General features: G+C 40.9%; 1 protein-coding gene across 5 annotated transcripts in view; it reads right to left on the bottom strand.

Moving 5' to 3' along the window:
* Positions 1 to 27,800, bottom strand: part of scaper (S-phase cyclin A-associated protein in the ER) — a 58,413-nt gene that overhangs the window by 2,533 nt on the left and 28,080 nt on the right. For 4 of the 5 annotated variants that reach the window (XM_086298651.1, XM_086298654.1, XM_086298652.1 and 1 more), the window contains 8 exons: positions 27,398 to 27,463; positions 26,836 to 26,962; positions 19,328 to 19,443; positions 12,728 to 12,851; positions 10,593 to 10,822; positions 8,881 to 9,036; positions 6,544 to 6,778; positions 5,002 to 5,151 (listed from right to left, as the gene is read on the bottom strand). In XM_086298651.1, the coding sequence (XP_086154777.1) occupies positions 5,002 to 5,151; positions 6,544 to 6,778; positions 8,881 to 9,036; positions 10,593 to 10,822; positions 12,728 to 12,851; positions 19,328 to 19,443; positions 26,836 to 26,962; positions 27,398 to 27,463 (1,204 nt within the window). Of the gene's footprint in view, positions 1 to 5,001; positions 5,152 to 6,543; positions 8,697 to 8,880; positions 9,037 to 10,592; positions 10,823 to 12,727; positions 12,852 to 19,327; positions 19,444 to 26,835; positions 26,963 to 27,397; positions 27,464 to 27,800 lie in introns of those variants that run through there. The other variant, XM_086298655.1, reaches the window with a different exon arrangement.

Genomic DNA, 27,800 nt, shown 5'->3' with positions numbered 1-27,800 from the left:
TTAAGAAATGAGCAATACCATTAATGGCATTTTCACCAGGCTGACATCCTGCTCTCCATCACAGCCAGTCATTCTTACATCCGGACCACCAGTATTAAAACCAAATCACTCGCAGCCTCATTTGATTAGAAAGGTGGCTGCTGCAAAGAGAGGGGTCTCCGGCTAATGCTCTGGTCATCGCCCCTAAGCTCGACAGGACCATCAGCACGTGGTCGAAAGCCGGGAAGGTCAGCCTGTTAAAGCCTGGCTGGAAAAACATCCCGCGTTGCTTTACAGGTACAGACTCCGCGCCAATGGAAACCAGAAGGGCAAGGAGAGGTCCACGAGTCCCAGTGACATAAATTCACAAGATTTACAAGATTTTAAAAATACTCTCTGTAATACTCTTCCATTGGTTTCTCCTTTGATAATGCACTTTGAGTTCGAGCAGCCGGATAAACAAAGCGATAATTCATTGCTTTTTATCTGTTCAAGGTGAAGGTTCTCAGAGCTGGCCTCTACAGCGGAGTTCAAAGGGACACAAAACAGTGTCATTCCCCCATCATCATTTGTTTAAAGAATCCATATGGACAGTCTGAACTTTAAGGTAACACAAGTCCTTGAAAAGGGCAGAAGCAGTGAATTTGTCAACCTGAAATGTAAGCACTGGGAGAGAGCACGCAAATCATGTGTGCACTGGTGTGTATTACTATATCACTGAAAACCTTCTCTCAGTATCCGCAACACTTTTCACTCACTTTTCTTCCCCTAAGGAATTTGGGGACCCAGACATATCAATCCATTGACGAAAGCAAAAAGTTAGGTTCTGGTTGTTTCTACATGTAGGGCTGCTTATTTTCACATGGTCTAGATTTAGTATTTTATTGCTACTTCTTCCATTAAAGCCTACATTTTATCTTTTGTGTTGCAACGCTGCCTGAAGATAAAACTGGAAACAAGGGCGTGGAAATTTATGCACTCGTATTCATCCGAAAGCCAAAGCTATGATTATGCAAAAGCTAAAGCATCTCTTCGTTCTTGTATATTAACGCAGAGCATGTTGGGGTATCATAATTTACACCGCAGCAAGTACTGCATGTTTGAGCAGGAGTTCTAAGGTGATCCAACACACAAATCACCCAGGGATCTCATAATCCTCCACTACGCACAATTCCATCTTCAGCTGCCTAAACAAATTGTCCAACTTCAAGTGCCTGACGCAGAAAAGGCATAAAACACAGCCTGGTGGCAGCGACAGCCTGGAGGTAAAAGAACAGAGTCGCCTGCCAACTTTCCGCACCTCTACTAGGTGAAGAGTGGCACCGGAGTCTGAAATGGCTTCCAGCTAAAGATTATGCTTTAGCATTACTTCTCCCAGCATAGCTGAAGTATCAGCGGCGCAAAAGCTCGACGTCATAAAACTAACAACAAGCATGTGAATCTCTGCGTCTGGTCCACGTATAACGCAGGCCCTGTAAAACCTCAAGTGTCCTGGCTGCTCTGGTCTTTCTTAAGTTCAGAGACACGGCCTTTAAAAAAAATGTTTTTATGATGCTCCATTACATAACTTCCTCACTGGTCACAATGACAACAACAAGAGTGTAAAGTTAATGTTCTGAAACAAACAAATTCCTGGAAAAAAGCCAGCGTCAAAGCTGAAACCACAATTTAAAGGAGAAAAGGAAAAAAAAAAAGATTGTAATTATACAGTCTCACAATACAGTACACTTCTCAAATAACATAAATAGCCTGTATGGATGAGGTTGGCATTTATTTCTTACTGATTAAATTTGTAATGTCACAACTGTGGATGCATTTCCAAACACCTCAGGAGGAACCAGAGCCAGAGTGGGGTCATATATCTGACACTTAAAGCCACAATATAAACCAGATTCAGTGGGACTCCTTTACTGATAAGAAAAGCAGCACAACAGACCACATAAAGCAAAGTTTCTCAAATAAGTGTTTAGTGCTTTTTTACAGCAGTTACAATGGCTGATGGGGATGTGTGCAGGACGCTGTGTAAACTTCCTCTGGACAATTGGACGTTAGCCGCAGACACTGACAAAAATGCTCCAACTTGACGTTTAAGGTAACTTTTTTCAAAAACGAGCTCACTGTTTACACAATAAAGCTCAATAACTCTTTATTTATGAGCTGCCGCTGTCATCCCATCCCAGATTTACCCAGTGATAATTCTGCACTGAAGCTAGCATGACAACAGTGTTACAGACAAATGGAAACTCCTCACTGAAAGGCCCGCGGGAATAAAAATATCCTCAGCTTCACTTAAAATCAGCTGGACCTGTGCTTCACCCCCGGAGCTGGGTGTAAATCATGGACTGAGCTAACAATCGGGCACTCTTCTGCCAGTTAGTGGAGTGTGTATGCATGTCTGTGTCTCTCTCTGCCTCTGTTTACTCTGCTGGGTGATACAGAGTGTGCATTTCCCGCTGCTGGCTCCCCATGGTCTGCACGAGCTGCACTTACCCTGCAGGCAGTAAGGGCTTGGTTGTCTTGGCAGTAATGGACTGCTGAAGGAAGAGTTTCAACATCAGGTTAACAGGAATTACAGGCCTAAAGCCTGGTGTGGGCCTGCGGGGCAGAGGAAACGCCCTCAAAGAGAATGGGAAGAAGAAGACTGACCCCACAGAGAATGATGAGCTCAGGAGGTGTGTGTGTGTGTGTGTGTGTGTGCGCGCGCGTGGGATGTTCAGTCTAGAGACAATCCATAGCTCATGTAAAGGCTACTGGTATAAAAACAACCGTTTATGAAATATAAGCACAGAAAAATTAGGTGCTCTCAGATGCCTCCAGAGTGAAACATCCATACAGTACCTGAAATCAGACCCGCTGTGTGTGTGTTGACAGCACTTGTGTGTGGCTTCCTTTGCTTGCGTGTGTGTGGCAATTTTCCATGTGCTGTATTCTTAAGATTTCCACACTCTAAAATTGCTTTGTCTTTCTAAAAGGCGAGCAGGAGTCAGGTGGGTTAACATGTCACCAGTTTATAATTACTGCCCGTCAGCTTAAGATCCAACATCATCACTACGGATTAATGTATTAAAGACACGGAGATTAACAGTGCATCTCTCTGGTGAAAAAGGAAATACAGTTTCATGTCAGTCAGCTACAAAAAAGATTTCACTTTTGTCCTTTTTTTGTGTCAAAAATTCTTTACAGACACAAGCAGCAGACAATGAAACACATGGCTACATGACTCGGTGGCCCCCGTAAGCAGGGACACACTTATGAAAACACACAACCCTACATATGTCACTCTCCCAATGGCTTTTTGTGTGACAAGGTGAATTATTCATGCCCCCCCAGAGCAGAGGGAATATATCACTATGTAAAGGGGCTGCTTCAAAGTTCTGCTTTTTATGAGCAGCTTTATTTCTAGAGCATATATATAAACAAAAGCTGGTGTGCTGACAGTGAATCAGCAGTCTCTGTGACCGCACAGGCCTTGGGTTGGGCCGCTTTTGTGTTCTGCCAGTGCTTACATTAGCTTGAGAAAAGCTCAAGCTGCTCTAAATATTCTCCTTAACGCCATCCATCTTTGGTGCAGAACTGAATGGACGCATTCCAGGAACTGGACCACTGGCAAAGATCAACTCTGTGTGAAGGTTGTGAGGGATCTTGTTTCCTGACAATCTATACACAAATGTGTGTGTGTGTGTGTTTTTTTTTTCTTTTAAAGATCCAAATGCAAGGTAAGTTCAGGCAGCTTCCAGGTTGTGAAGGAAGTTTTTGCATCAAATTAGCATCATGCAAATGTTTTAATAAAATATGGGATTACATGTGCTTTGTTATCATCGCTGTGGCTGTGCAAAGACAAACAGTCTTAACGCTTAATTAGTCAAAATAATATGCAAACTGGAGCTACAATGTCCAACAAATGCAAATTATGTACATCAGAATAATTAAATTGGGGTTTGCCCTCTGCTACTATCCAAAGTAGCACATACACTGGAGGCACCTTTAATTAGAAGTAAAAAAAGAAAAAGAAAAAACGGCACATTAAAATCTGTAACCAGCCCATAAATTGTTGTGATAGGGGCTGATTGTAACAGTGTGGGTGTAGACTGAAGCGCTGGCTGCTGCCTGTGTGAGACAGGCTTAGCTTAATCAAAGGCCAGCCAACTGTAGCACGACTAATCAAGGGGCCGGTAGACGGGCCATGCATGACAGCCAATTACACAGCAGCCAGGTCTGCACCATCGCATCCTGCTCACTTCCACAGTGCCCCCTAAGTAGTTGTAACACCAGGACCAGCACACAGCCCCACTTTTAAAAGGAGCGAACAATAGGTCGCTCTGTGGGACAATAGACGACACGCGGACCAAAACCAGGAAAGTGCCAAGGCGTGAATCTTTAAAGAGGTGCTTTTTGTTACAATTACAAAACGACATCCTTTTTAAACCCCTGACCAATTATACACGAGAAGAACAACAGTAAGATGATTATCACCAGTCTTTTTTAAACTCAACTGACAACTCTGAACAAGTGTGAGCAATAAATGTAACTAGTGCGGAAATATCTAATTAGCTGAAAAATAACAGAAAATCTGTTGCAAGTTTTATAAGCGATTAACAGGATTAAGTAGAGGTTAAATGATGCTCATCAGTTTTAGTGCTAAATAGGTAATCATTTAAATTTTTTTTTACAGATTTTAGTTTTCATCAGATACAAAAAGCAATCTGAACAAATAGATGGCAAGAAATAAATCGAGAAAATCATATGATGATCTCATAATCCAAAATAAAACTAATAACTTCTTAACGTCTTCTGAAGGACTCCAAACAAATTTTCCAACAAGATTTTCTTTTCTTAAATGCCTCATCTATGAACAGTAAAAACTAGATGTCAAAAAAAAAAAAAAAAAAAAGGACAAAAAGTTACTCCTCCCTTTATGACAAACAAAATATATATATGTGCAGTGTTTATGTTAAGAGTAGCTTGGTTTACAACACAATTAAATATGGTGCGCCAGTGTATCTTAGGTTCAAGCTAGTTTACCTGGTTGTCGGGATGGTTAACGGTGAAGTATCCCACACAGATGATGACTTCGTGCAGCAGCTCTTCAGATGATTGCTGGGTACAGTACCAGAGCAGGGAGCTGACGATGTGTCGGAAAGCTAGAGACAGGCCCTCTGCCCCTAGAACGGACTGACAGGTCACAGAAAAAGCACGTCAGCGTGCATCACAGGTAATTTAGATGTAAACTGACTACGACTGTTATTGTAAAGAGCTTTTACAACAATTACAACACACAGTAATAAAAGGTTATATATGTTTTGCTGGTGGGAACAAACTTGGTGTACGTGTATAAGCAAATCAAAGGGGGTCTGACCGTAAAACACCCCGATCCCACACTGAAATGACATACTATTAGCTGCCAGCAGACAGTATTTATTAAACATGTCAGCGTGACAAAGCGCTATAAGATCATCACATGTTGCACTACAAGCTTGGTTGTGTTAGCCTTTATACATAATAAAAAAATAAATGAATTAAATAAAAAATAGGAAAGTGAATTCAGGTTTTGTGTCATGAAACAAAATATATTTAGCAAAAAAATAAATTTAGATTAAAAAAAGAAAAAAAAAACAAAAAGGGAAACTGGAAAATAATAGCGAACGGCACTGTATTCAAACAAAAACAGGCTCTTTTACTCTTTTTGATGAGGTTTTCCTAACAATGACTTGCAAGTTTGTTGCTGCATTTTTCTGCCAAAATGCAACTAACTGTATAACCCAGTTATATTTATACTGACTGAATTCTTGTGAAATTCCCTTCTAAACACAGCACTGAGAGCTTATGTGGTTGCAAACTGAGCCTGAACAATAGCCTCAATGCAGATCAACCATCCATTTCAAGTATATTATGTACTAGCTGTTGCAGAGCGGTAATGCAAGACACGAGGTGATTACAACTCATGGCTTTTTTTTCCTTCTTCTTAAAAAAACCCAAAAAACCAACCAAAAACCAGAAACCACACATTATTTAAAATGTTCATAAAACTACGACAGTAAAACGCTTTCATTTCCAGCTGTTTTGAGTTGCCTGAATATGGCGGGTCAGTGAGAGGAAGCTGCTTCAAAGTAATTACCACAAGACATTAAGATAATTAACAGCATTCTCGCTCACTCTTCTGGCTTTCAGTCTATGCGGTGACTTAGCACAGTGAAGCTGTCGCCCTCCCCTCCTTGCGCTGGGTAATGTATGGCCCTGCATACAGTGATAATCACTCGCTTTCTGTTCGAACTGCTGACCCTTACTGCTCTATTCAACCCCCCCAAAAAATGACCTGGGGATGGGGGGTGTCAAAGGGTACCTGTGTTTATGTGCACAGGTCATCTTTGTCATGGGGAGAATAAAGTCTTATAATGGAAATATACTAACACTCAGCTGATGATATACACAGATTTATTAAATCCAGGGCACTTTTAGGTAATTTAAATATTCTCCTGCTTTATATTTATATTATGTAACTGTCAACAATGTGCAAAATCTTTATTAATAAATAAAAAGGAATCAGAATACATTTTATCATTTTACCTGGAAGGCAGACAGGTCAAGAAGGGCAAAACTGTTGAGGAAGCGGATGCCTTGTAAAGCCACCTGGATGACCCCAGGGCCGTAGGGCTCCTGACTCTGGCAAGCAGACTCTGGCAAGAAACTGTGAAGCAGGATACAATACAGGGTGTGCACCACCCCTACCAAGTCTGTCGACTGCAAGAGTGCCGTCAGTCCAGTTGGGTCCTGGCGTTTATTGTCGAATATACTGGGAGCACTAAAGAGGAAGACATGCAACTGTATGCTCAGAAACAAAAATACAAAAACACAAAACTAAAATAAATCGATGGGGAAGAACACTGACAAATAGAACGACAATCATACTGGAACACATTACACAATACTTTAGGAAATACTTTAAATATTTTGTTCTTTTCTGCAGCTGATGCCACATCCCCAAACTAAGGAGACAAAACACAGCTCAGACCTCGGCAGCTTCTTGATTTACTCACCAGACACAAGCTTAAAAAAGATTTTCCTTTAGATAAGAGATACTACGCTGTTAACGCTGCTGGATTACCTGACTGGGGCGAGTGGAAGAGCACCAAGTTTGAAATGTACTGTATATTACCCGGCTGGATCACACGGCAGCTCTCAAGTTCATCTCCTGCCATTTGTGTGCCTCTGGTTTATTCATGGAATAACACTTTTTCATTTTGTTGCATGCAAGAAGCTTCCAAGCTGCTTCATTTTTGACTTAATAAGTACCATAAACTGACAGCCAGATTAGCTAAGGAGGGAGACCTTCAAGATTCAAGATTAGCCCTTTCCCTCGCACTCCTCCTACAGTAAACACAGCAATACCGCGATGTGAAGCTCATGGCAGTGATTTCAAGCTGGTAGACTGCAGTGAGTTGGCTGACAAGGTGCTGAGCGCTCTAGTACATTTACTCAGAGTCTGTCTCGGGTTTGTTTGGCTCAACAAAGACGTTACCGTGTTGGTTAAGGGGACTGGCAACGCACTGTTTTTGTTATACTTGCATTTAATATAAAAATAAATTAAAACAATAAATAAAATTACAAGATAATCTTGGCAGACAGGCAAGTAGATCAAAGCAGGACAAAAGCATCATAAGAATTAAACAGTTTGTTGGTTTAGGTTTTTAAAAGTAAAAACGTCATAAAACCCAATCTGAGACTTGACTTGAGAAACCACTACAGGAGATAATCATCAAAATTACTGCAATCTTTAAAATGAAAAAAGAAAAGAAAGCAATTACTGCAGTAATGTTTTTCAAGACTCTCCGTTGCAATGCGGATGACTCCAGTGAAAACCCTAGGCTCGCACAGAGACAATTTAAGACTCCTGCAGCAGCACCCGCTATGATTTGCAGCCATGCAGAATGGAGGGTGTGTGACCTTTGGATGGAACCTACAGTGCATGCTGATACTTGATGTTAGCCAACAGGCTTTGTGTGAAATATGCTGCTAGGCAAGAACACAGCCTCGTAATGCCATTATAATCCCCTGACACAGCAACTGGCATGGCACAAATATCCCACTACCCCATGAGCACTCTTCTGCATGACACACAGATAGCCGTCGCGGGACAGAGCTCACCGGTTGCTGCTTTTAGTGTCATTAAACACCGTTTTCTCACAAATATTCAGTGTCATCCAGAGTTCTAGCTGTTCTTTGGCACTGCAGTGTGAAGCAACTGGTTATTAATACTGCAGCACATTATAGCTGGCAAGGTATAGCAACACAGTGTCTGACACTGAAAATGTTAAGTTTGTTTAGACAACACTGCTACTTAGATTTGGGATGTCAAATTGCATTTAAAATGTCATTTTGAATATTATTCTGATATTTCTGTTATTACGGTCCCCTTTTCCCTTTAAAGTCAAAAACTGTGGCACTGATGTCCCTTGGTGTGATAGTATGCTTAGCCTCCGTCAGCGGCGCCACTGAATCTCTTTGAGTAGAGGTCACCGTAGCACATGTGGGTGGGCTCCCCCTCCACTGCAGGCTAAGGTTTATGGTGAGTGACAGAGCACTGGGTCAAGTAGATGCCTATCTCCATCTTCAATAACGACAGCTTAGCCAGCTTGCTGACTGGAGTGAATGACCTGCTGGCTGATTGCAGAGGAACGACAGATTTGTTTGAGTAACAAAGAGAGCCGTTTTTATGGATCCTTTTGACAGTCCAAAAAAAAAAAAAAGAAAAAAGAAAAAAAGAAAAAAAGAAAAAAAGAAAACACAGACAGTGACTCAGCCTCTGTCATTACTTGTACAGAGAGGTGTGTGTACTGATTGTCAGAGGACGATCAAGAGATCACAAAGATGTCGAGGTGTGTAACGAGTAAGAAACAGGCTCACCGTCCAGTTACGACAAAGCACAGCTTGCACATGCTGTGCAGCAGAGCCGAGGCTTGCTGGAGGAAGGCTGACATCTTGGGCTGCTCATCTACAGGACCTTGGACTGACAAGAAGCAGCCGTACAGCTTGTCAATCAACCCCATGTTTACCACATAGCTGGAAAGCAAACAGAGAGGAAAATGCATACCGGGGTTTATTCAATTTGTCCCTAAATGTTAAAACAAGTTAAAAGTGGGGAACATTCTTGGTAAAAAGCTAATCGCACAGGCAAACAAAGACCTTTACTGTGCATACCTTCACAGTGGTACAGCTGAAAGCCAATACCTCACCTAAGCCATCCACCCCCTGCTATTACTGTGATATCTTCAATTTGTCTTTGCCAATGACAGGTCTCATGATCATGTTCCCTGTACTCTTTCAGCCACAAATCACTGCTAATAGTATCATTAAAGGGCTGTTGTGGCCCCTGTGCCAGCCCAGCTCTGGGCCCTTAACAGTCTCCTGACCCGAGGCTAGTCTTCTCAAAGCTCCCGCATGCGTTAACCTTTGGGTACAAAGAGCTTACGGAAATCTAGAGGGAACTGCAGCTGCCAGTCCAGTCTTTCAAGTTGCTGCTGTGAAGTCAGTTTTCCCTCGTCTTATCACCATTTTCAACGTTCACTTCTTTTGTATAGCGTTTCTGTTAGAACTGTCACTCACTGATCTCCTCTCCAAACAGGTGATTATGAACTGAAATGGACACTTGAACCAAGTGCCATTGTTTTGACTTGATCCTCTTCCACGTCTTTACTTGGGCTGAAAGGATCTTTCATCACACTTTTGTCCTGTGCCTGCTCTCTGTTTAAAAACCTGTTTGGTGGTCGCCCTTGCCACTTCGTGTTGCACTATTTGATCATGCACTGGAAACACAACACATACAGTGGACTAAAAGCAGCCCAAAACAAACTGAGAAACCAACAATGGGCAGAAACGATGTGAGGAGAGTCTTTAAAGTGCTATATAAAATAGATTGTTTTAAAAAGGGAGACTTTTGCAAACACTTACAATGTTTTCATCTTATATTCTTTCTCGCATACACATTTTAAGACAGTTGAGGTAAATCTTGCATTTGTACTCAAGACTATCAGCCTGAAGACACCATTTTTCTCAGGCCCTCTCTTGCCTCTAGGGTTATAACTGGGTCAGTGGATGAGATTGGTGGGTCTGTGCAGCTGCTCTATCCAGATGAATCATGGTTTGTGGGAGGGATACTGGAAAGACTGCACTAGTCCACAAGGTGTCATGAGGCCGGGCCTGCCTTTCCTCACAGTCCACATTTCTCCATCACAGCCTCGACTGCTATAGCACAGACCCACATAGCTTGAAAACCAGGTTCAAGGGTAACTTTCAAAGCTTTGGAAGTGAGCGTATCATGCCACTTTGTGACTCTCCCCCCCTGAGAAGCAGATTTTACTTAAAATGTAGCACAAGCTGGAAGGAAGCCAGATTATACCTCATTCTCACACTACTCCCATTCTAACAAGACGCTGCTTGGACCGCTTCCAAGCAAACTGTCATTCTGTCAGGATATTCTTTACATAAGGCATGTTGTTGACCAACTCTAAACCCAGTGAAGAGGAGTCCAGAAGTGATGTGCAGGAGAGAAAAAAGGGAGCCATGCAGGAGGAGGAGAAGCAGCATGAGAGTAGTATAGAGCAACGGAGGGAAAATACCTGATTAGATCTTGTGTGCGAGTGTTGAAGGACTCTGCGGCAGAGCTCTTGACCTTGGCATCTTGGGAGGAAATGCACGTGTTTTCACCTTGCCCAGAGTCAGAGATATGAGGCCACAGGGACCCCAGGATGGTAGAAATAGTCTGAAGAAGGCCTGTCGTCAAACCCTCAAAGACTTGTTTGTTTACACTGCGCCCAAAAATGGACTTGTCCTCATCAGGGACGTAGAGCTGTTAGAATAAAAGAGGGGGCGTGGGGGGAAATGTTGAAATAAGAAAGCACAACAAGCAATTATAAACTTATTTTATCTACACTAGATTTTTTTTATGAACCCTAATGTTGAGAGACTACAGTAGAAATATAATATTAGAAGCTTGAAAACTTAGTTTTCAGCATAAATTTTAAATACAGTTTAATTAGCAAAGATGTTAATGTTAAATTCTTGCAGATTTTCCCTGTTGGAAACAGAAAAGTAGCAGCATTAAATAAAATCATTTCTAACAAATTGTATTGTTATACTGTTAATTACATTTAATTCATGCAAGAATAATAGACCTTTTATCAGTGGATGAAAAATTAGTTTTTACTAACAGCTACAATTAACACCATTACGATATCACAATAACGATTTAACACTTCAGATAAAAATGCATGGAGGTGCCGAGGCTGTAACCATAACCATATGGCTACAGCCTCTTATACCTAAGCCATGTTACAACCAGAACAGTCTTAAAAAAAATTAACAGCCATTTACAATTGTCTTATATTGACAATATTACATTTTAAAATATCAGAATGTAGTTAAAGTCATATCCCCTTCTCCAAAGAAATGCAAAAAGCTTTTCAAAGCATTTCTTGAGGTATGCAAACCTGAAACATGAAAAAGATATACAATAAACCAGCCACACGACAAGATATAGTCCCAAATAAAAAGGCTGCAGAAAGAAATCAAACAGCACAGCAACACAAGTATTCGTCTCATTTTTATTTCCAGGCAAACTTCACGAAAACAGCAGCCCACCGCTAAAATATAGTGCTACTGTTTAATGTGAAACCCCGCAAAGGTCGAACCTTCCCATTTGGTCTAATGGTTAGGGTGAATGCTGACAGCGTAGGTAAATCCACCGACATTCTCCACAAATCTAATTAAAAGGGGGCATGTTCATATGGCAGTGCAACCCCCACTGCTTTACTCTCACACAAATTCCAAAACATGGACGCGCACATGAATATGTGCAGGCGTAGGCAAAACTCAAAGTTATATATATAAGTTGTAAACTTAAAAAAATCAAACAAATAAAATCACAACTTATGAATCGAATCGGAGTTCGAGTGAATGTTGAGCTCAACTCTTAATCTGCAGTCAACGTGAGGAGAAAAGTTAGTTCATCCTCTGCGGTGCTGTTGGATATGTCAGTCAGCAGAGCAGCTGTGGGGATATGTTTTATATAAACTGAAGCATACAGGCGAACCTCTCCCTCTGTGCCCTAAGGAAATATGACTGCTTGGATTGGAACTCGACTGGGGAAGGAAGCCCCAGTAGAGTTCATGCGTGCACCACAGCCCTGTGTCTGTGCCTTGTCCTGTCTGGGTTGCGAGTGTAGGCGGCTCCAGTGAGCCGCCACCGTTGGATGTGTGGAGCGGACTGATGTTTACAGTCCTTCTCTCAGAGTGCTGAGGGATATGGGGCTGACATGCCGCCGCAATGCAGCCTCCCATGCCCGCGTGCCTCCCCGAGTGACTATGCTCTCACATTCCCTCAGTTGAGAGGCATCTGTGGAGAAGTCGGGCAACGGTTTGTTACTCGCTAGCTCTTTGTCATACTCTGTCTTTCATTAACACTGCGGTTGTAGCAGACAGCAGTAAAAACGCTGCTTCCTTTATGGTCAAGCCAGTGTATATGAGCAGATAAATGTAAAGAAAACATGGAATTCTTAACATGTGCAACATTTATGTGTGGCTAGGAGAGAGGCTGTGTTTGTTTGATCACACCTGGAAGCACCCTTTGAGCATGTTTGCCTCTATATTCCTGTACTTAATAGGAATGTAAATAATGTTGTTGGCAGAAACTAATCACACAAAACACTGTATTACATTGCATCTCTCATCTTCTGCATTGGGATGCACACACTTACTGTTAGCTGATGCAGCAGCAGGTCCACAAGGAGGACTATCTTGTTGCTAAACAGCACATAGGAGCAGTTGAGCGCGCAGCAGGAGCATGCCAGGTTGTAGATATTTACAGCAGAACAGAGGGATCTAACAGAAAAAGATGACAAAACTGTTATTGATCAAAAGCTTGACATAAGACAAACCTCAGGGCACAACGCTTTACCCCTTCCAATTTGTTAAAGAACATGAACTACTGGGATGTAAACGTGACCGGGGCACTGACAAGACTATCTGCAGGCATTAGAAAACCAAACACACTCTTCTATATTTGTGGTTCCTTAAGGGTGCAGTTTGTCTTCACGAGTCAAAAGCATATCTCACTGACAGCAAGAGTAAGGAAACCGATTTGAGATATAAAACACTCATATCAGCTACTTATGCGGACACTCCCTTCACGAGAGCCACCTTCAGAGGTGCTGAGTTCAATCTCGGTCTCATCTTGGCAGAGATGGTGCAGCATTTCCGCTGGAGAGATAAAACTATTTCTCTTAGCAGCTCCTCACAGCACAGCCGCCAGGCAGCCCCAGGCAGCAGTCAGCGCTGAGCCCGTCAGCGTGCCTCTGTATTATGTCTACTCTACAACAAGCCCCAGAGAAGATTAATGCTTCAGATAACTGACCAATCATTCTGCTGTGACTGCTACTCCCCCCCTTGCCCCGTTTCATCAGTTAATATTTTCTGACAACTGTATATTTTAGCCATTGGAGAAATAGCGTGTCCTATCTGCTCGCTGGAAGAAAGGAATCCGCCTCTCCAGTGCCTAAAGTAGGCCATGTTTATTTCAAGTGGTAAACATTTTGATATCTACCGAACCTTCACATCTGCTGCGCGTTTTCGGTCAAACCACACTGGGACTGTGAAGAAAAATGGATTAGGTGGAGGTTCACTAACGTCTGTCAATAACGCTGCCCACTTTTTTTTTTTTAACATTACTGACAGAACAGTTTAAAGCTCTAAGACATCGAACGGTGTAACAATATGAGAAACATTATGTTTCGAGGATAGCAACCAAGTTTGACATCAAGGATTACGTCCATACACCTGAAAACAATGAGAGAGCGCTAAACAATCACGTCAAAAAACTACAAACTGTATCATTAAATGTGCGGCAAATACATTGACAGATATTTGAGGAGTTCATGTCTTTATGAACTGGAAAAAGTTAACTAATGGTTAAGTGCACTGATACGGGGAGCGTTTGTAGAACAACAAGGTGAGGTAACATGAGAACTCAACCAAACTTTGCTTTGTGTGCAGTCATGCAGCATCAGATTCTCACTGCTCGATTCTCGAGTCAACGTTGCACAAAAATTCGCTTCGACACAAACACCAAACCGACAACTCAAAAACTTTTCACCCATGAAAACACTGGTAGCTGCCGTGTACAATCTTCAAAGGGACACGAATTACTTTCGGTCACCGGCGTGTCATTCGAGATTATGTGACATCTGAGTGAAGTAGTGCACAATAGTAGGGTTATCAAATTATCGATCAGATTAAATGGCAAGGAAGGGTTTGACTTGATTACTGTCATGTTAGCATTCAGGTTACACTGAGATTTTGAGGGTTTGCAATCTGCCAAATGCTTGTGTGGAATTTTGATGGATATAACTGTTTTTAGGACAAATAAAAGCAGAAAAAAAAAAGAAAGAAAACTCCAAATAAGTCATTAGAAATTTATTTATTGCACTGTCAAATCCCCTTTTTATTGTCCAATCTAGTGCTACGGCACCGACTTCATTTTGTTTCACATTTTGGTCGGTCTGTCCACAGCTGAGACTTTTTAAATGCAGTCTATCCGTGACTTCATTTTTTAAAGTGTTCCCATGGTGACAAAGTTTAAGTATACCCCTGTATTCACATTGGCTGCTGCAAAACACTTTTCCTTGTGAAAACTGCTGTTTCCACGGTTTAGCGTCCCATCCCTGTGACTAACTGGTGACCAGTCCAGGAAGTGTCAGCTGGGATACACTCCGGCTGCTCCAACAGCTCCTCAGCCACCACCACCCTACACTCCACCCTCTTAAAGGAGACTATAAGGACACACTGGATATTTACTTTACTAAATGATACTACAAAGTGTATTATTAGAACAAAAAAAATAGTCCAACAGTAGTAGAACAGTTAAAACTACTTTTAAAAATGAATTCAAGGCAAGACTGATCAGGGTATTCTTATTAAATTGCTTGGAAAGTAGTAAGAGAGGCCTTCAACTCAATTAACTTCTCATGTAATGAGCATTCAGTTGCTTTGTAACACAGCTAATCAGGGCTGTCTATGGCCATCTCTTAACAAATGAGTAAGCTGTCAAAGGCGTGTTTGAGCTATATGCCCTTACACCAGAGTGTACAATGAACCACCGCGGTGATCTGTCTTTGGTTTCCTCCCACCTAATTGAGCTTGATGAGCACGACACCTGATAGTCCAGCCCCTCTGGGAATCTCACCCCTCTAAACAGCCCTCATTGACAGCTCCAGTCAAAGATTTTGAGGAACAATTTGGTAAAGTGCCACACCACCCTTTCTCGTGTTACACCAAAACTTTGTGGGGACTGATGTGCACCAGTCTATTTAAACTCTCCACATTCCTCACCCTACACCACTATGGGATTCTCATTACATTGGAAATATTGTGTTTACCAGGTTTCCAAAACTGCTGGCTATCCCAGGATTTAAGCTTTTAAGTATCAACATGGATCATCACTGGTGGACTTGGGAGCGGAGTTTAAGACAGACCATAATGTGTAAATAAAAGAACAATGTTCGTTCCCTACACTAAATTTAATCCCACACAAGCAAGGAATATTATTTTACATGAAAGGTAGGCATATTCATACAGACATGAAAGTAGTGCACTTGATCTTGTCTCGCACCCCCATAAACCACTTAAAACCACAGGAGCCAGCTGGTTTTTAGTGATCATAATCAACAAGGATAGGCAAACAAATAATTCAATAATATAACAGCACAAAACTATTCCAGAAGCAGAGGATTTGTCTGCAAAAAAACCCAGAGTGTGGCTAATAAACTCTCTGGAATAAATCAGAAGTAACAACCATAAACACAGGTTCCCTAGCGCTTAGATATACGGCTATGGATTGCAGCTATCTTTCACCCAAGTCCATTTATCAAGGTAAATGGCCAACTGTCTGTTCAGCTGACAACAGGACAACAAGCATATAAAAAGGGTCTTTATGCTTTTTGTCACTGCCTTGAGTTATCAGCAATGAGATCTGTGCTCCTCAACCTCAGTCTCACATTCCTCGCCCTTTCTGTGAGTTTCCTATGTGTGCAGTCAAGCCTGACGGGGGCAGCGCTGTAGAAATCTGACTAACTTCCAGATCAGGTTGAGCCCTTGCCTCTTAAACAGGGGAAGAAAAAGAATCCTAAGCCAAAATAAAAGGTGAGGAGCAGACCCATTTCCTTGTGCTGTCAAACAATCCCTTCATTCAGAGCTATCTAAATGACATTTAATTTGATTCTGCTGTTGATCTCTCCGATACCCTGAGTGCTTCCAAGACATCTACCCTGGCTGTCGTGCCACACTGGCCTGCTATGAAGGAGGAGAAATCTGATGAGCCGTCACGCCGCACCATGCACACAAGTGAAGGCACACACACCTACACACGCACACACTCCCAAATGGCGGAAAACATCCTGAAATAAAACCACAGGTAGCAGGTCTGATTTCACAGGATACAACAGGTCATGTGAGACAGAAGTGGAAAGACAAATTGGGTTAACACGCATGTCCAGGGACTGTAAACTTCTCTCTGGAGCTCACCTGTTACAATCACAGCGCCGTCTTTCTTTAAATTACTGGAAACTATCGACACAGAATATGACCAGACCCTCAGAAAATAAATGTTTGAATTTCATCTTTGCTACCTAATGGCACAGATCAGCGCCTCTGTTCCTCTCATTGTTCAGTTTGTGTACAGGAAGATAACACTTTGCACTGAGACTGTGAACATTTGTGCATTTTGTTCCCTTCCCCACTGTGACCCCTATTCCAGTCACAAGGACAAGGCATCTGCAATCTAAATACCAACTCAGTATAAGTTTCCATCAGTGTACAAAAAAATGCACTGGATTTAAGCTAAACTCATAATCTGCAGCTGTCATTATGGAAGGACAGTAAAAGGACACCGGCTACAGAAACGAGGATCAACCCCTTCATTTATTTCTCCCACACTAAAGAAACACTTTCAACTGAGTAGGACAAAACAGCTAGATTCTGTGCAGCTGGCACACATGATGAGGGGTAAGATTCAATGTTCATCTATAAGATGATGTAGTTATGTATGCAGTCTTAACCACAAATATCAAAAAGGAAACCCAACCATAAATAAGGTCTAGTGATTCCTGTAGACATCAAAGTTAATAATATTTGGTTTTGTACAGTTAATTTGATAATACATGTAGACTTGTAATGGATTTTTCACTATAATCTAAGACTGTATTGATACAACAATAAACTGTGAGGATACAACCCTCAGCTGTGTCACTTAACATTAAACAATGTCTCTAATAACAATGACTTAAAATGGGGACAAATATGAATTACTGGAAAAATAATGAAAACAATGAAAATCAAAAGTAAGTTAAAAATCTAAACTGATGTAAATTCAACAAAGCTCATGCCAAAGTTTGGGATGTTATTGTGCCTCTTGTAAGAAATCTCTTCATCTGACGTTAACGACAGCGACTGCATAAACCCTGATCTAGTCACTCCAGCGACCACAGGGTTACACCAGAACATTAGTGGAGCCTCGTCGAGGAATTAGCTCATTAATGTAATGGTAACAAGATGGAATCAGCTTCCCTTGGGAGAGATATGGCAGGAGCATCTCGGCAGCTGCCTTTTTTTGTAAATCACTCTGCTTATCTGGTGGGAGGAGGTGATCAATATGGCAGCATCACTGTAAACAGATAATGTAGCTCACTCCGGGGTTAGCGTCTGTATAGCAGCCCATTAGGCCACACAGCAATCCAGATGACAGATAGTGATAAGCAGACGGCCGGGCTGTGTCCTTATGTTGCATCTCGTCATGAGCCGCCGACTGCACTGACCTGACTGACACAAGAACAGAGCATGACCTCTGCTGCGTTTTACATTTTACAAAAACCATAAAGAAATCTCTGCTTACAACCCTCTGGGGTACAAAGCTACTGTAATAAGTGCATTCATTTATTAAACTGTTGTATATGTTGTAAATAAACTATCATACACATGCTTTTCTTCAGATAATCACAAAATCCTTTGTAGCTATTGAAAAGAACCATTCATTTTAGACCTTTTCAATAGCAAAAATAATTTCTTCCTCACTCAAGACTTTGCTTGTATTGTTACCCAACAATAGAAACACATGGCCCTAATAATCTACCTTTTCATTCAAGCATGTTAAAGAGATGTACAATGCCAAGGAGATTATTGTGAGCACGTTTTGTGCTGCAAAGATAGTCTCATTTCAACAAAATACTGCTTCGAATTCAGAAGTCTGCTTGAAATTCTTAAAGACTGCAATGATTGAGAAAGAGAGAACACAAAAAAAAACAGAAGAAACAATATACATGTGATGCCCTTTAAAAGCATTATAAATATAAGAAGCATTTGTCCATTAGCAGAGACTCAGAGACCAGTAAATGCTAATGAATGGGGGAAGCAAGGCCATTCAAGTCCATTACAGAGTCCCACTTGTGACTATGGCAGGCTCTCTGAAGTTATCTACTGGCAGGCCATGCAAGCGCCAGACCCACAACTCAAAAATATTTCGTACTCTAAATGATAGATGGGACACATGTGCTTTTTGTGTTTCGAGAGAAAAGAAAGAACACAAATTGATTACAGAAATGGAAATGCTTCCCATTTGTTGAAGGGCAGCGCTGTTATTCATTAATACATTTTGAGAGTATTTATTGAGATGAAGCAACTGTAAACGCTGATAAAGTAGGTTAGCTGACATTAGCTCCCTTGCTTTATGCGATTGCAAAAACGTTCACATGGAGCAAACAGAGCAGCAACTGTCATTGAAAGGATAAAGTCATAGAGGAGTCATTGCAGAGAAGGACTGTAAAAGCTAAGAGTCTCTGTGAATTCAGCAGAGAACAGACAGACAAACAATATGGATCATTCAGAAGCATCCCCATCCTTCCTTCCTTTCTTATCTTTTAGTTAGAAAAAATACAAAAACAAACAAACAAACAAACAAAAAAGCAACATGTGATAATGTTAATACCACTGTATATTCAACGCTTTGGCTTTTATTTATTGCAACACAAAGCTGCACTAAGAGAACTTTGTCTTTTTAAAAATGAGTGTTTAAGGTGTGTACTGCCACAGATAAATAACCTAACCCGATTCTATGTTTTGTGTTTTTGTTGTCCTCCATGGTTATTGATTTATGTATTTTGTAGTCTAATCAGTATCTTTAAAATTCAAACTCCAACTCTGGTCAAGCCAGAAGCAATAAATAAATAAAGCAAACAATTAAAACAAAAAACACATTTATATGTTTTGGTTCACATGAATACAAAAATTCTTAATTTTGTGATGATACTCACTTGAGAGGAATGCGGGGAACTGCGGTGGGTGTGGAAGCAGCAGTGATGACCTGTAAAATTTGTTCCAGAGCAGACAGGCCACCGCCTACTTGGAAGGCCACTTGGTCTGCATTATTCTGTTGAGGAGAGGACAGAGAAAGAGCGAGGGTAAGAAAGAAACAAAGGTGTAGTCAGGGGACAGCAAGCAGCCGGCCTGACAGGGGATTACATAGCTCTTGCTGGAGACGGAGCCTTTCTTTCTCCTACAGGGGTAAAGGATTGAAATGTGAAACAAAATGATCCCTAAAGTATTCCTGTTTAATCTCAAAAGTGCACAACCTGACTCCGCCCCACAACAGTGAACTTTCAGTGAAAGGCAAAATGCTCTGCAGGCTCCGGTTAGCATCAGGGTGGTCTCAATGGATCACAACAGGCTAAGTAAAAGTGAGAAAATGCCACGCAGGCGATCTAAGAACAGAACAACCCAGAGAATTTGAACTGTTCTAATAGCAAGACACTATAGCTCTACTGGATCATCACTATTATTCATCTTCTTTGGGTTTGAAACATTCCATTTTAGGTGAACTTTAATAAATGGCTGAATATCAAAGTGGCTCTGGTCAGTTCTTTTCATGCTTTTATTTACGACTGCTATATTATAGTTTACAAATACAAATGAGAGGGCAGTGGCTGATGCCACCAGCTGGCATGATTATAGAATACATTATTTCCAAACCGAGAGTTGAAGGCTCTCACACCAATAATATGGCAATGCATTTCAGAAAGCTATAAAAACGTCAACAAAATTAATTGGTTAAGATTTATAGATTAAATTTCCATCCAAGTTTGTTGTAGACAGCAAAACCTTGAGACTAGGAGTTTTCAAAGTTTTGATCACTGAGTGCCAATATAGGGATGCGGCATATGATGATAGTCAACCTGGAAAAAGCACAAATTAAAGTCTTTTAGTCAGTGTTTTTGCCATCTTTGTTTAGGGGATATTGGAGTTTCCTCATGGAATTCAGTAACTTTGGATGGGTTTGTAGTTTTTTAAACTCTCAGTGAGCCGCCTTAGGAAAATGTAGTCAGCACTGATGGCTGAAACAGAAGAAAAACTGGAACACAAGTATAATGCTAAGTTAGCATCATTTTGAGTTCCTATATCACAAAATGACATGAACCGTGGGTAAATGAGATGCACAGTGGTATATTTTTTTTACTCTAGCACTACATAAATTATTATCAGGGGCTGCACTTTGGCTTTAGACAAATAGGAATTCGATTGGTATGTAAAACTTATTTAAAACAATAAAAAAAAATAAGGTTAGATATTTTAAATTTTAATATCTTTGGGTATTTCCAACTTAGTAAAAAGATTGGCAGAAATAACCTTTGCATGAATCTTACTAACATTAAATAGAAAAAAATAGAGAAAGTTTTACTTTGTTCCTCTGTTCAAACCAAACTTCCTTTTTGAATCCTAACCCTTAATCGGCATTATTATTAGATACATCTGCTTGTCACACATCACTTGTCATGTAATCAGTGAGGAAATGAACTAATAACTACAGAATTTCAGCAGGAACAAATTAATATTTAAGAAATATTTCTTACTTAAAATGATATCCATTGGTTCCTCTTGTTGAATTATTTTTTCCTTACTCCACTTACAATATAAAAATACAAATAAAATGACTCTGCAAAGGAAACCTATAATTATAGCGGATTAGATTTCTAACATCATGTAAATAGATAGGCCCCGTCTCCTGTGACGATAGATTAATTGGCAGTATGTGGGATGCTGTTGCTACAGCTTCTCGTACATCAACAAATACAAATCCTGGAGTAGGTACTGACTATGAGGCATGTTTGTGCCTGGCTGGATGAAGAGCAGAGGAAGTGGAGGTGAGCTGCTGACGGAGGGCCTTCTTCACACAACTACAGAGAGCCTACAGGTCACTCCTCCACCTAATGAGGTTACGGTCTCCTCAAAGCTGTGACAGCACTAAAATCCAGCCACTTCACAGTGCTTTTGTTCCACAGATGGGAAGTTGCCAACAAGCCCGAACACACTGAAAGACAAACGCTTTACTAAATTACAGATAAGCTCTTCATCTGTCATCTGTGCCGGCTGCTGAGGTAACGGCTTCTTAATTCCAGTGTTAAGACGGAAAAAAAATATTTAAACACGCAAAAAAAAAAAAAAAAAAGTCTTTACATTAAACATAATGGCAAAAGTCTCCATGACGCTCTCAAGAGTCAACGCGAACATTTTTAAAAGACCTTACTTGTGACTTCCTTTCTTTACACTGCCAAAGGTTTCCGTGTTTAATCAATTAGGTCTCGATTACCGAACTTGGCTCAACCCCTCATCAACACACCAACCTAAAAGCTTCTGGGCTAAATGAGAAAAGGCAGCTCATTCATAGTAGCTTCTCAAATGGTATTAGAGTGGGTAACTTGGACCTGCCCAGTCCTGGTTGTCTCCTGCAAAAAAATTAAAAAAATAACACAGAAAAGACTTTGTTGCTCAGTAGCTCCTTTCCTGTCCTGCTGACAGATTTATCTAGAACAATACAGGTGAAGAGATTAAGCTGAAGCTACCTGAACTGCTACCTTTAGGTCTACAGAAAACAAAATCAGACTGTGATGGTTTAAATAAAGCCTTGTTTTGTATGATAGCAGCCTGCGATCTAGAATTGCTGATCTTGAAGCCATGTAATGCAGTTGCCTTTCTAAGCAAATGGAACAAGCATCTGGCGATGATATATCCTTTCTCCAAACCCAAGGCGGAGCAACAGTATTCGTGTTTATATGAAGGTAATTACAATGACAGCATATATACACAGTAAGCTGAATTTGCATGCACACTTAACTGAATGAAAACAGTGTTCTGTTTCTCTAAGATCAGAGGATTCACAACTTGCATTCCTAAGAGACAGCTACAATAAAGATCCTCCATCCAGGGCTCCCAACAGGATACTCCAACACTTTGGGTAAGACTGCAAATAAGTACATTTCCCCAGAGTAGATAAGATTATCAGTTAGCAGTTCCCTCCCTACTCATTGTGGCCACCTTAGCTCAAAAACAAACAGGGAAACTAAATCTTACGCATTCACTCTAATGTTGCAAGAACTGGGTTGATGACCAAGCGAGTTGTTGGAGACTATATTCTTAGCCACATATAAGTGAGGTGAGGTGATAGCATTGCCAGCTGGTTTTTATTAAAAACAAACAAACAAACCCTATTAAACAAACCCACGATAGGGCGATCGTGGCTCAAAGAGTTGGCAGTTCATCTTGTAACCGGAAGGTTTCCGGTTCGAGCCCCGGCTCGGACAGTCTCGGTCGTTGTGTCCTTGGGCAAGACACTTCACCTACCACCTACTGGTGATGGCCAGAGGGGCCAATGGCGCGATATGGCAGCCTCGCTTCTGTCAGTCTGCCCCAGGGCAGCTGTGGCTACAACTGTAGCTTGCCTCCACCAGTGTGTGAATGTGAGAGTGAATGAATAGTGGAATTGTACAGCGCTTTGAGGGCCCCGAAAAGCGCTATATAAATGCAATCCATTATTATTATTATGTCTTCTTCTTAGTCATTGCACTTTCTTTTGCATGTTTTTGCAGAACAGTATGGTGGCACAATGAAGCTGACCTTTCTCTATAAAACATCTTCGCTTCATCCTAAAAGATATTGTGTGGCAGTTGGTAAGTACTTCAGTATTCCTGCTTAAGTTATGGCCTAAAACATGTCTTATGAGGTCACACAATCTGTACATATCAAAGACAATCTTATAGTTGCAATATGGGCTGTGAAATCCAGTGTAAAATATTGTCAGTATATCTAAAACAATTACTGCATGCACATAAAGTTTTACTGTAGGCTGAATGTTATCCCTTGCTCTAATTCTTTGCATTAAACCAGGTTAACCATAGCCAAAGTATGATCATAGATTAAAGACGAGTAACAGTGCTTGAAGTTCTAATTGGTCTTTGAGCGGTAGCAACCTGGTAAAACAAAAAACTTAAGAATTAAAAAAAAAAAAAAAAGACTGGGCAAAGACAGAAAGTCAGAGGCAGCTCCTGAATAACACATCGGGAGGACTTAATCTAATTTTCGCCCTGGGTAACTATTGTTACGCCGGCTGATGGGAGGACCAAAGCAGCTGGTATTTTTTGCAACAGTGACCAGGAGAAATTGCTTTTCATAGTCACCTAAAACCAGACAATCCAATCAAATCAAAGAGGAAGGCACAACTGTGCTACCTCACGAACAGATGGAAAAGAACTGGCAAAGTAAATTAAGGCAAGACTTAAACTTTCATCTGGGTCTTCATTTATGTCAAGGGTTCATCCTCCCTCACAACCAAGTACACCAGATGATCATCTCCTTACATATATGTCATCATTATACAGCATGCCAAGTCTTCTGTAAACCACAATAAGGCTGCAGGAGTAAACACTTTAAAGTCAAAATTTCTAAGTATAAACATGTGTTTATACAAGTCATAATGGCATATGATTTAGGAGGCTGTGTGGAATCATCCATTTCCACATTTGCTCTTCATTCACAAACTTTATTTATTTCAAGAAAAAAAAAAAACACATGATCAATCAAAAGGCCACAAAAACCAAAACCTACCACAGAAGCCACAAACTGTCTTCAGCTAAATCTAATACAGTAAGAGGTTTAAAGCTATTCCACTACCCACTGGTCTCATGGTGGAGAAATAACAGGGCTGTTTGGAAGACAGAAATGACAGCCTATAGTTAAATTTCTGTAACACTGGAGCTAAAACTAAGAGACACTTTTCATCTTCCGCCAACGATCCAAATAATTTTTAGAATTATCTTCCCCATTTGGTTAAGCCAAAGAAAAACCTCCAGGTCTGATATAAGGATTTCAAATAAAATATATCAAACTTATCTGAAAAGTCTGCTTTATGAGTGACTTCATTTTTGAAGGGGGATAATTTAGAAAAATGAAACAATCATGTCAGCCTAGATTTCCCCAGGTCTACACAGATCATTCATTGGCACACTACATATTTAAGGACTGATGCTTTTGGGAGAACCTGTTTTCGACAGTAAATGGCAAAAAAAACACAAGAAGCAAGAAATATAGCAATAGAGTTGTTTTTGCACATAAATGTGATTTATGTCCTTTCTTACATGTAGCACAAATCAAGAGATAGTCCACTTCAGATGCATTATCACTTCTGCCAATATTCCGATTGGTTTAGATTAGGAAACTGTTTGAGCACAGAGTGCAGCAGGCAGGATACAGAATGAAAACTCACTAGCTGCACTGAGCCTTTATGCTATTCTATGCAGTTTAAAGATTGTGATCACACTGTTTGCAATAGTTGTGTTCTCACATGTACCTACACCAAGCTATATCGAGAAAGGTTCAGATCCGCTGTGCACGTGCTTGTCCGAGAACCTCAACATCTGAGTTTGCAACTCTCTTCAAAATAAACTGTTTATTTTAAACCAGAAATTAAAATTCAACTTCATTTAAAATGTGCCAGAACACTATGTTTATAATTTCACATTTATTAAATGAACTAAGTAATGTGTTCTCCCTCTTGTTTTTTGGAAAAACTTCTGACGCTGCTGATCTGGGTTTTAACCTGTCAGTCAGCTGGAGGCCCCAGTGAGAAACCCTGTAATCCTTCCACTCTGCCCTTCACCTTCCCCCATGTCCCCAGATACAACTCCCACCAATCCCACTACTCACTCAAATCAAGCTGTGAGTGCTACCTAATGAAAACGAAACAATCTTGGTGCAGTATTTGGCTCTCAGACCCATGCTCCTGCCCTTTTCTAGACAAGCTTCAGCTGAAGGGAATGGTAAAGACTTTGAGCAATATATAAATACAAGTGCTTAACAATAAGGCGAGTGTGCATTAGAAAGAAAGGGGGAGCACATTGGGAGAATTGCTTCTCTTAATCACCCTAAATAAGGAGGGAGGGGGCGAGAAAAAAAAATCAGGTTTGACACAAGAAAAATCATTAGAGGCCACAGGGGGAGAAACACAGTGGGGTCAGAGACTAGACGTAGCCTAGAGAGAAAAGAAGGAGTGAGTGGTGGTGGTGGTGGGGGGTTGGGACCCAAGCAGCAGCGCAGGAGAGGAGCATCGGGTGTTGTTGAAGGGATTAGGAGAGAAAGTGGAGACTGAATCAGATATGGGGGAGAAAAACAAATCTGTAGGTGAGTCAATGACATGAGAGATGCTTGTTAGGTCAAATAATCAAAACGGCTCCGACTTGAAGTGACTCAGGGGCCAGACAGCCATGCTGATGGAGACTCTATTTATTTGACTTTGTCAAAGGATTAAGGAGAGAAGCACTCCCCAGACTGCCTCATTGGTTAATCATGATTCGACACAACTTTGAATGGATACCACTGCAAAAAGATGGTAAAGGAGAGCTTGACAAAATACTTCACAGACTTGCTTTTAAACTGAGGAAAAAGACAAGGCAAAAGGACTTTCACTTGATTTGCTTATTGCAAGTGACACCACTGTTGAATGCAGTGCATCTCCTCTGGCCCACTGACCTGTGACCTCCCACTGGGACCACGTGGAGCTGAGAGGAGGAGTCCTCGTGTAGTAACAGCTTGCGCGCTAGTCACATCACACCGGTCCCCTCCTCTCTCCTTACAAAACACCATGCCACCCACCTCTGCCACTTTATTCTCCGTCTCCCTGGGGAAATTCAGTAATAGCCTCTCCAGCCGGCCCCGTCACTACTGATGGGACACCATAATGTCTCTATCCTCACGCCCAGAGGCATGCTCAGTGGGATGTTTTGATGGTTCAAACCACAACTTGGCAGGAAATTTATGCCTCATTACAGGAAGTGGGCCGTATATTCTCCTCATCATAAACATGGTGGCAGGTGTTTTAATTCCAACCCTCAAAGTCTCAAATTGATGCGACTTTTACTGTTTAAAAAAAAAAAACTGTAAAAAAAAGGCAACAAGGCTTATAGAGCCTTGTTTCACCTGAACTGTATTCAAGAAAGTTTGCCATTACATTTTTAAATCATTTATTTATACAGTTGTGGTAGGAGTATTTATAATAAAAGCCAACCCCTCCTTGTTTTGTATAGTCAAATTAAAAGATCTTTGCTGAATAAAGTCTTGTGCATCAATGACATTTCATCTGGAAATCCAATTTAGCAAAGTCTAAACCAGCGACATCTGAGTCGTGCAAACCACACAGACACAAGACAATGCTTGCTCTCGTGCTAGGAAGCCTCTCTATTGGTACCATGTGCACAGTGTAAACACTGTTAATCTGGTCTTCATTAGCCAACAACCAAAGGCAAGTTGGTATGCAGAAAGCGAAAACATAGCTCATAACTAAAAAGACGGCTGGCATGACCTCTGCACTGCGGCAGACTGCTCAGTGTAAAACCATAGATCAGTCTAGCATATTATGCAACCCAAAAACCTTTGTGATAGACCTTTATATTAAAGAAAAGGATGGCTTCACGTGCATAAAAACATAACAGACAGTTACCTGCTTCTCCAAGATGCGTGAGATCTCTCCCAGAGTTCGGTCCAGACCAGACACCTTGTTGTTGGCCCACTGCCCGCTATCTTGGCCCTGCAACTGCTTCAACAGGTCTTTCACCAACCGCTGCAACCTGAACATAACAGCCAAAAGTTATATCTGTTAAAACATCTGTCCTTAATTTAGGATTTTTAATACCACTGGTAAAGCTAAAATGTTTAACCAATTAACTGATTAGTCTACAAAAAACAAAACAAAAAGATGATTAAAGAACTCTTCGAGTCAATTTTAGGAACACTTTACAAAAACAAATAATAATGGAACAATAGAACATTTACATTTTTTATAATTTTGACACTTGAGATATAACTGCACTCTGATTTATTTACTTACAGATTTAAAGATGTGATTAAGAAAAAAAATAAGCAATGGATTTTTTTTTTTTAAAGAAAGCTTTAGATGTAGCACTACAAACATCAGGGGAAAAATATTAATACAGAAGAAAAATGTCATTTTTAAAAAAAAAAAAAAAAAAAAGGGAAAACCCCAAACAAAAGAAAACACTTACTTGGCCTTGTATGGGGAGTCAGGGACCTGAGTCTTTGCCTCCACTGATGTCTCATATTCCTTTGCTCTAAAGAGAGAGAAGTAGGAAACAGTCCTTGAATCCCAGGAAAAAAGTGTTTGGCCCGTCAGTAACGAACACGAAGGATCAAAGTGTGAGGAGAGAGAGAGAAAATACTTCAAACCCAGTCTGTTTATTTGGCCTGTCAGCCAATCACCATGTAACTTGGCTTAAAATAATCAGACAGCAGCACTGCAGGGACCTGTGTTTTGCTGCCATCTACTCATGTCACCAAGGCTTAATTCCCTCCTGCCATTTTTAACAAGGAGACTAGAGTTCTTTGCTGCCCTCGCTGTCAAACAGTTAATGGGGGTTAGAAGCAATACAACCATGGCTATTAGAGAAC

The sequence above is a fragment of the Aulonocara sp. 'chitande type north' Nkhata Bay genome, linkage group LG7 (assembly GCF_057382095.1).
Source record: "Aulonocara sp. 'chitande type north' Nkhata Bay isolate Kocher_YH1m ecotype deep benthic linkage group LG7, A_spYH_male_GT1.1, whole genome shotgun sequence".
In the NCBI taxonomy this organism is placed as follows: domain Eukaryota; kingdom Metazoa; phylum Chordata; class Actinopteri; order Cichliformes; family Cichlidae; genus Aulonocara; species Aulonocara sp. 'chitande type north' Nkhata Bay.
The sequence above is the reverse complement of the archived record's forward strand: the minus strand, read 5'-3'. Positions and strand labels throughout refer to the sequence as shown.